Below are 10,148 nucleotides of genomic sequence, written 5' to 3'. Positions count from 1 at the left end.
AGTTGCAGTCAAGTTCATTAGTGTTATGTGCTCCAGTGGCCCAGTGTATCACTATGAGTATTGTCAGTTGCAGTCAAGTTCATTAGTGTTATGTGCTCCAGTGTTTCATGTTGTATCGCTATGAGTATTGTTAGTTGCAGTCAAGTTCATTAGTGTTATGTGCTCCAGTGGCCCAGTGTATTGCTATGAGTATTGTCAGTTGCAGTCAACTTCATTAGTGTTATGTGCTTCAGTGGCCCAGTGTATCACTATGAGTATTGTCAGTTGCAGTCAAGTTCATTAGTGTTATGTGCTCCAGTGTTTCATGTTGTATCACTATGAGTATTGTCAGTTGCAGTCAAGTTCATTAGTGTTATGTGCTCCAGTGTTTTATGTTGTATCGCTATGAGTATTGTCAGTTACAGTCAAGTTCATTAGTGTAATGTGCTCTAGTGTTACATGTTGTATCACTATGAGTATTGTCAGTTGCAGTCAAGTTCATTAGTGTTATGTGCTCCAGTGGCCCAGTGTATTGCTATTAGTATTGTCAGTTGCAGTCAAGTTCATTAGTGTTATGTGCTCCAGTGGCCAGTGTATCGCTATTAGTATTGTCATTGCAGTCAAGTTCATTAGAGTTATGTGCTCCAGTGGCCCGGTGTATCGCTATGAGTATTGTCAGTTACAGTCAAGTTCATTAGTGTTATGTGTTCCAGTGGCCCAGTGCATCGCTATGAGTATTGTCAGTTGCAGTCAAGTTCATTAGTATTATGTGCTCCAGTGTCCCAGTGTATCACTATGAGTATTGTCAGTTGCAGTCAACTTCATTAGTGGTATGTGCTCCAGTGGCCCAGTGTATCGCTATGAGTATTGTCAGTTGCAGTCAAGTTCATTAGTGGTATGTGCTCCAGTGTTGCATGTTGTATCGCTATGAGTATTGTCAGTTGCAGTCAAGTTCATTAGTGGTATGTGCTCCAGTGTTTCATGTTGTATCGCGATGAGTATTGTCAGTTGCAGTCAAGTTCATTAGTGTTATGTGCTCCAGTGGCCCAGTGTATCACTATGAGTATTGTCAGTTGCAGTCAAGTTCATTAGTGTTATGTGCTCCAGTGTTTCATGTTGTATCGCTATGAGTATTGTTAGTTGCAGTCAAGTTCATTAGTGTTATGTGCTCCAGTGGCCCAGTGTATTGCTATGAGTATTGTCAGTTGCAGTCAAGTTCATTAGTGTTATGTGCTTCAGTGGCCCAGTGTATCGCTATGAGTGATGTCAGTTGCAGTCAAGTTCATTAGTGTTATGTGCTCCAGTTTTCCCAGTGTATCGCTATGAGTATTGTCAGTTGCAGTCAAGTTCATTAGTGTTATGTGCTCCAGTGGCCCAGTGTATCACTATGAGTATTGCCAGTTGCAGTCAAGTTCATTAGTGTTATGTGCTCCAGTGGCCCAGTGTATCACTATGAGTATTGTCAGTTGCAGTCAAGTTCATTTGTGTAATGTGCTCCAGTGGCCCAGTGTATCACTATGAGTATTGTCAGTTGCAGTCAAGTTTATTAGTGTTATGTGCTCCAGTTGCCCAGTGTATCGCTATGAGTATTGTCAGTTACAGTCAAGTTCATTAGTGTTATGTGCTCCAGTGTTTCATGTTGTATCGCTATGAGTATTGTCAGTTGCAGTCTAGTTCATTAGTGTTATGTGCTCCAGTGGCCCAGTGTATCACTATGAGTATTGTCAGTTGCAGTCAAGTTCATTAGTGTTATGTGCTCCAGTGGCCTAGTGTATCGCTATGTCTATTGTAAGTTGCAGTCAACTTCATTAGTGTTATGTACTCCAGTGGCCCAGTGTATCACTATGAGTATTGTCAGTTGCAGTCAACTTCATTAGTGGTATGTGCTCCAGTGGCCCAGTGTATCGCTATGAGTATTGTCAGCTGCAGTCAAGTTCATTAGTGTTATATGCTCCAGTTACCCAGTGTATCACGATGAGTATTGTCAGTTGCAGTCACGTTCATTCGTGTTATTTGCTTCAGTGGCCCAGTGTATCACTATGAGTATTGTCAGTTACAGTCAAGTTCATTAGTGTTATGTGCTCCAGTGTTTCATGTTGTATCGCTATGAGTTTTGTCAGTTGCAATCAAGTTCATTAGTGTTATGTGCTCCAGTGTTTTATGTTGTATCGCAATGAGTTTTGATAGTTGCAGTCAAGTTCATTAGTGTTATGTGCTCCAGTGGCCCAGTATCATTCTCAACTTGTTAGCTCAACTCAGAAGATGAGATTTCAAATCCACTTAGCTGAGTATTGAGAATGTCTGTTGGCTCACAAACTTTCTTAAATCTAAGCTATAAGAATATGTGTCTATTCTTCCTCTAACTCAGAATTGAGTCAGACTCGAACTCAAAAAGTATCAAATCAGGCATTATGGTCAAACTCATGTAAAAAAATGAGAAAAAACTCAAAGTTGAGTCCGAACATTGACTTATAGCCTTATAAATCATTGGGCAAACTCAGATTTGGGTCAGACTCAAAACTTCAAAAGGTCCTGTGAACACCTTTTTGGTCGTTATGATTAAACTCATAAAAAAATAGAACAACTAACAGTTGATCCAGAGCATTGACTAAATAAAAGCATCGGGCAGCTCATGAGAACTACGTTGTGTGTCCAACGCTGCCAGAAGCCAATCTAGCATTTGATTGCCAATTTAAGGATATTGTTGCGAGAAATTAACATGTAACCATACCACATCTAGCGTTGAAATTTTGGCTATTGCTGTAAGGCACACTTTATTTATGGGTTATCTTTCTTTTATGAAATATTGTATGGCATATTCGTTGATTTTGAGTATGAATGTGGCTTTAAATGCAGTACATCTTGATCAGTCTGTGTTAAATGCAGTACATCATGGCCAGTGTGTGTTATATGCAGTGCATCATTATCAGTTGGTGTTAAATGTAGTGCAGCATTGTAAGTCAGTGTTATATGCAGTACATCTTGATCGATCTGTGATGAAACGCAGTACCTCATAATACGTCTGTGTTTTATGCTTTAATTATGTTTATGACACCAGGACCTGATGTTTTGTGTTCTTTTTTTTTTGCTCATCTGATCACAATGTGGCTTGTGGGTTGTGCGTTGTCAATATGTATATTGTTAATACTCTTGAGGCCACATTTATCTTCAAATCTTCATGTAACTTGGTCAGAAAAAGTGGCCCAATTACATCTTGGTCAAGTTGAAAAAACTAATATGAGATCAAAAACAAGGTCACTAGGTTAAATTAAAAGAAAAAGCTCGTTAACATAGTAGTTGTAACATTTGATGTCCAATCTTCTTGAAACTTGGTTAGAACATTTGTTTTTATGATATCTTTGTCGAGTACACAAAATGCTTCAGTGCTTTGAACAACTTGGCTTACAGGAGGCAGTACAATATTTGTAGCATGCCTATTGTGAAATACTGTTAACATTTCATTGACCACATTTATTATTATCTCCCGCGGAGGGAAACAAAATTAGGGTTGTCTGTCCCTCGGTCTGTCAGTCAGTTACACAATTTTAAAATTGGCTGGGATATCAAAGGAACGAATTCACTTGTTGTTCATTTACATGTATTGGCTGAACTAGTCACCATACTCAGTCATATATATAGTCACCACTATGCACTATGTTGGTGGCTAAAGTTCCAGTTTCAGATTTTTCCTACTTTACTCTTGCAGCTTGTAGCCCATGCACTTCCCGTGAAAGTGCGTGCGGGATCCCAGGTTTGTATTGCACACAGGTTGTCTCCCTTTTCCAGCTTTGCGTTGGGTTTGAGCCTTATTCTTCTTTAAAGCAAGCGTTTTTTGTACAGATATTTGTTCCCTTTGCAAGCTTTTGCTTACTGAGTGGTTTTTTTTATTTCTGCTGTTTTCAGAGAAAACCTGAGGTATTGTCATAGCCAGCTTGTCGTCGTGGTGTCATGTCGTCCGCGTTGTGCTAAAACCTTAACATTTTATCAAAGTTATGAACATTGGCTCTAAAATCAAAGTGCTTCAACCTACAACTTTGAAACTTTGTATTTAGCTGCACCTTGATAAGTTCTGCATGCCACACCCATTATTGGGTCACTAGGTCAATGGTCAAGGTAACTTTGACCTCTAAAAAAAAATCAAAAAAAATCTGACAAGCTTTCATTTATTCAAATCTGCACCCGCAGCCGAGCGTGGCACCCGTTATGTGGTGCTTTTGTTGTATTTTTGAGGTCAGGTGTTTTGGCTTTGTCAGCTTAAGCAATGCTTATGTCCCTTTGTTTTCCAGTCTTTGCACCACATATGTGTCCCTTTGTGAGGAATTGGCGATTCTAATAAGGTTTCTTCCCTTTTGCCAGTTTTAGCACCAGTGTCAGTGCCTGTGCCAGTTTTTGCTGCAAGGTTGTGTCCCTTTGTCATATTGCGTTCAAGAGTTGCATCCATTTGTAGGTTTTTTGCACAAGGTATTTGTTAGCTTTTGTAGCAGGGTTCTGTCCATTTGTCAGCTTTTGCTGAAGGGTTGCTTCCCTTTGCGGAGATTTTGTTGCATAGTTGTATCCTTTGGCCAGCTTTTGCTATGGGGGCGTGTCCCTTTTTATGTCCCCCACTATAGTAGTGGGGGACATATTGTTTTTGCCCTGTCTGTTGGTCTGTTGGTCCGTTGGTCTGTTGGTCTGTCTGTTTGCGCCAACTTTAACATTTTGCAATAACTTTTGCTATATTAAAGATAGCAACTTCATATTTGGCATGCATGTGTATCTCATGAAGCTGCACATTTTGAGTGGTGAAAGGTCAAGGTCAAGGTCATCCTTCAAGGTCAGAGGTCAAATATATGTGGCCAAAATCGCTCATTTTATGAATACTTTTGCAATATTGAAGATAGCAACTTGATATTTGGCATGCATGTGTATCTCATGGAGCTGCACATTTTGAGTGGTGAAAGGTCAAGGTCAAGGTCATCCTTCAACGTCAGAGGTCAAATACATGTGGCCCAAATCGCTTATTTTATGAATACTTTTGCAATATTGAAGATAGCAACTTGATATTTGGCATGCATGTGTATCTCATGGAGCTGCACATTTTGAGTGGTGAAAGGTCAAGGTCATCCTTAACAAGGTCAAGGTCATCCTACAAGGTCAAACATCATATAGGGGGACATTGTGTTTCACAAACACATCTTGTTTTATAGCAAATTTGGGCTCTGCAGAAAAATGTAGTTTCTCTCAAACAGCAAATTTGTGTGATTGGATGATTTTCTTTGCAAAAGACTTTTGGTTTATTTTTGCTTGAAATTCTTCAGATTCCACGAACCAAATCTGTTGCCTTTTGTTGGCTAGTTACATGTCTACTTTCCTGCACTTTTATTTGAGTCAGACTTTCTGAAAAGGGGTTTTAATGCATGTGCCTAAAATGTTGTTCCATATCAGCCTGTGCAGTCTGCACAGGCTAATCAGGGACAACATTTTCCGTTTAAACTGGATTTTTGCTTAGAAGAGACTTTCTTAAAACGAAACATATAGCATAAAAGTGGAAAGTCTGGTCCCAGATTAGCCTGTGTGGTTTGCACAGGCTAATCTTGGATAGCACTTTACACACATGCATTTTTGCAGAGTGAGGATCATGTCTATTACGGTGCTGCACAATTAAGAACCTTGTTTGAAGTGTCAGTGTGAATTCATCAATTTATTTGGAACGCAACCAGGGTGTCAGTGTATCAGGAATGATATGAGTGTTATCCCCCACAGAATAACACAAAAAGGAAAGCTTTTTATTAAATGCTTTTGATAAAATGGTCAAGGTGGTATTATGGTAATGGTGTTCGTCTATCGACCAGGAGGTCACTGGTTTGATCACAAATGTGGGAGCATTGTTTAGATCTCCCCAAAAGATACCAAGTACTAGTACTAGGCCCAGGAAACGGACTAGAGAGCGTTTCAAATAAGAAGTAAGTACTTTCAATGCAATCAAGCTTAAATAAAAAAGTTTAAACTAAATGCTTTTAAAGCCTTTTTTTAAACATAATTTGTTTGGTGGGGGATGACGTTTTTGTGATACATATAACACAGTTTTTTCAAAATTTGATGCCATTGAAATCAAGAATTGTCAACTTATTAATTTACTCTATTTTTTCAGTAACAAATAAACCACAGTAAAAAACTAATTTATCTCCCATGAATTTATCACTGCATAGGCCCTTGTATATTTCACTGCTTAGTCCATAATAGGTAAACATCAATATTGGTTTTATATTTCACTGCTTAGTCCATAATAGGTAAACATCAATATTGGTTTTATTACATTAGACGCACGCTGGGAAAACAGGTCTTTATGCAAATTGTATATTGCAAAGCTAATACTTGGTTAAGTTAACCTTGCTGACACTCAAAGGATGACATTTAGGTACAGTGTTTTTTTGGTCAGATATGGGACCCAAATTTTGCCCAATATCCAATCTTAAAACGTATATTTGTTTTTCCCAAATGACGCCCTAAAAATCCCAGTTGAAGGTTTTTACAACAAAATAAAAGTAAACAAATCATTAATCTCTTTTTATGCCCCCCCCCCCCCAATTTTTGGTGGGAGCATATAGTCGCCACTTCGTCTGTCTGTGCGTGTGTGTCCGTCCGTCCATGCACAATTTTTGTCCGGACTGTTTCTCAGCAATAAATGATCAGAATTCAATAAAACTTTATGGGAAGCTTCACTGCCAAGAGGAGATGTGCATATTATCAGCCGGTTCTGGTTGGATGATTTTTCACAGAGTTATGGCCCTTTGAAATTTTCTATAAATTGTGCATATAGTGCAATTCTTGTCCCTACTTTTCCTTTTATCTGAATATATAGTTCAATATTGTGACAAAAAAAACAACCTTTGGGGAGCAACACCTGTCTCCGACGGTTTATTGTTTACAGTTCATCTCTATCCAGCTGCATTGATTGAAACATAATAAATTATTAATTTGTATTCTCAATAATTGTTAGCAAAAAACCCCACAACATCATTAATTTCTCAATTTTAGTTAAAATGACAGGCTTTTTTTTCAAATCAAAGGGACCTGGTCCCGCTCCAAAAATTGAGAGAAAAACAAACAAACTACCGTGTCTTGTTTCAGACGAGCGTGTTCTCATACGAAGAGCAGCCAATCTCCGTGAAGTCCTGTATCGTAGACATTGCCCACAGCTACACCAAGCGCAAGAACGTGTTCCGACTGAAGACGTACAACGGGTCGGAGTACCTGCTCCAGGCCGATGACCAGATGGACATGCTAGTCTGGATACGACACATCAGCGCCAACAATAATCCAGACCTTGACGTGAGTCAACCCTGTACCACTTAGATACTAACCCTTTACCACTTAGATTCTTACCCTTTACCACTTACTTACTAACCAGTTACCAGTTAGATACAAACCCTTTTCCACTTAGATACTAACCCTTTACCACTTAGATATTAAACCTTAACCACTTAGATAATAACACTTTACCACTTAGATCCTAACCCTTTACCACTTAGATACCAACCCTTTACCACTTAGATACTAACCCTTTACCACTTAGATAATAACAATTTACCACTTAGATAATAACACTTTACCACTTAGATAATAACACTTTACCACTTAGATACTAACCAGTTACCAGTTAGATACTAACCCTTTTCCACTTAGATACTAACCCTTTTCCACTTAGATACTAACCATTTACCACTTATATACTAACCCTTTGCCACTTAGATAATAACACTTTACCACATGGATACTAACCCTTTATCACTTTGATAATAACCCTTTACCACTTTGATACTTAACCTTTACCACTTAAATACAAACCCTTTACCACTTCGATACTCAGCTTTACCACTTACATGTAGGTACTAACCCTTTACAACTTAGATACTAACAGTTAAACACTTACATGCATATTTTGACCACCAGGATGCATATTTTGACCACATAGATACGTGTTTTGACGCGTTTGTAGCCCCTTAAAAAAAGGTTAAACTTAATAAATAACCTTTCTTACTAGATTCAAGTTTTAATGGTTTTATTTCCAAAATTAAGATACTGATGACCAGCAAACAGCATAAAACTTGAACAGACTGCAAATTACTTAGCCAAAGCCATTTCCACTTTGCCTCTTAGTGGGAATGGGTTAACCCTTTATCGCTCAGGGTTGATAAAAAAGTACTAATTTTTCTGGATTTATTTAAAAGTGAAATGTTTTGTCAACTATACTGAGGGGAGGTCGCAGGTTCTATCCCCACTGTGGAAGCGTTCTTTAGATCTTCCCCAAAGAGGCCAAGTCAGGAAAAGGACCAGTGTTTCCATAAGCTTTAGTATTCCGATGCAATTTAGCTGAAATAAATCACTGTCAACTCTATAAGAAGGGTATAGCATTTTACTTCCGAGAGATGGTTCCAAAATCACACACCTGTAGAATGTTGTTTAATTGACTGAAAAACATAAGGTCAAACAATGTTGTTGTTTAATTTTAGGAAAAGGGAGGGACAAACAATATTGTTGATAAATTGACTAGCAAAAGATCGGACAAACAGTGTTGTTTTATTGACAGGCAAACATAGATACAAACATCCCATGTTGTTGTTTAAGGCAAACAACAGGCAAGGAAGTGAGATATACTGTTGTTTATTTGACAGGCCATTTGTGTGTTATATACTGTTGTTTATTTGACAGGCCAATGGTGTGTAATATACTGTTGTTTATTTGACAGGCCATTGGTGTGAGATATACTGTTGTTTATTTGACAGGTCAATGGATTGTAATATACTGTTGTTATTTGACAGGCCAATGAGGTGTAATATACTGATGTTTATTTGACAGGCCAATGGTGTGAGTTATACTGTTGTTTATTTGACATGCCAATTGTGTGTAATATACTCTTGTTTTTTATTTGACAGGCCAATTGTGTGTAATATACTCTTGTTGTTTATTTGACAGGCCAATTTTGTGTAATATACTGTTGTTTATTTGACAGGTCAATGGTGTGTAATATACCATTTTTTCTTTGACAGGCCAATGGTGTGTAATATACTGTTGTTTATTTGACAGGCCAATGGTGTTGGTGTGTAATATACTGTTGTTTATTTGACAGGCCAATGGTGTGTAATATACTGTTGTTTATTCGACAGGCCAATGGTGTGTAATATACTGCTGTTTATTTGACAGGCCATTGGTGTGTAATATACTGTTGTTTGTTTGACAGGCCAATGGTGTATAATATACTCTTGTTGTTTATTTGACAGGCCAATGGTGTATAATATACTCTTGTTGTTTATTTGACAGGCCAATGGTGTGTAATATACTGTTGTTTATTTGACAGGCCAATGGTGTTACAAACGCCGAGCTGATTATCCGCAAGAGCCAGGAGCTTACCGAGTCGGGACCAACCCTGGGGAACAACACGTCCCCAACCCCCGCCCATAAGATCACCAAGAAACTCTCTGTTATCAAACAGAAGGTGCCGCAGTCTCCCAGCATCAAGCGACGCAAGACAGTGTCCGGGGATAAACTTGGTGAGTTGTTATTACACAGCAATCTGGGGAAAATGTGTTACTTGTTATTGACATTTCAGATAAAAATAACCAATTTGGGATTGGGTCCATTTTAAGGCCTTTTTTTACATAGCATAAAAACCCCTGCAGGCTCAAAGGGATCCTTGTCTGTTTCATTCATAGAGGACACCGGGAAGCCGAAGACGTGGAAGGGTAAGCTAGGGAAGAGCATTAAGAAGCACATGGGCTCGAGTTCGTCCACCGGGCAAATTGCAGTCGTACCTGAGACCGGAGGGATGTTCGAGGTGCCATTGGAGGACTGTCTGCCCTCACCCAACAATGAGGTCAGTGTTTGTTACACCCTCACCCAACTATGAGGTCAGTGTTTGTTACACCCTCACCCAACAATGAGGTCAGTGTTTGTTACATCCTCACATAAACAATGAGGTCAGTTTTTGTTACACTCTCACCCAACAATGAGGTCAGTGTTTGTTACATCCTCACCTTACAATGAGGTCAGTGAATGTTACACCCTCATCTAACAATGCTGTCAGTGTTTGTTACACCCTCACATAACAATGAGGTCAGTGTTTGTTACACCCTCACATAACAATGAGGTCAGTGTTGTTACACCCTCACTCAACAATTAGGTCAGTGTTT

General features: G+C 38.8%; 1 protein-coding gene across 1 annotated transcript; it reads left to right on the top strand.

Annotated features, from left to right (window-relative positions):
• Positions 1 to 1,758: 1,758 nt before the first annotated feature.
• LOC127876042 (rho GTPase-activating protein 21-like) lies at positions 1,759 to 9,865 on the top strand. Its single transcript, XM_052420930.1, has 5 exons — positions 1,759 to 1,767; positions 3,686 to 3,730; positions 7,090 to 7,290; positions 9,317 to 9,509; positions 9,672 to 9,865. Exons 1-5 carry the CDS (start codon positions 1,759 to 1,761, stop codon positions 9,863 to 9,865), a joined length of 642 nt encoding a protein of 213 aa, XP_052276890.1.
• Positions 9,866 to 10,148: the final 283 nt, after the last annotated feature.

The sequence above is a fragment of the Dreissena polymorpha genome, chromosome 1 (assembly GCF_020536995.1).
Source record: "Dreissena polymorpha isolate Duluth1 chromosome 1, UMN_Dpol_1.0, whole genome shotgun sequence".
NCBI classification, from domain to species: Eukaryota; Metazoa; Mollusca; class Bivalvia; order Myida; family Dreissenidae; genus Dreissena; species Dreissena polymorpha.
This window is presented reverse-complemented; position numbering and strand designations above follow the sequence as displayed.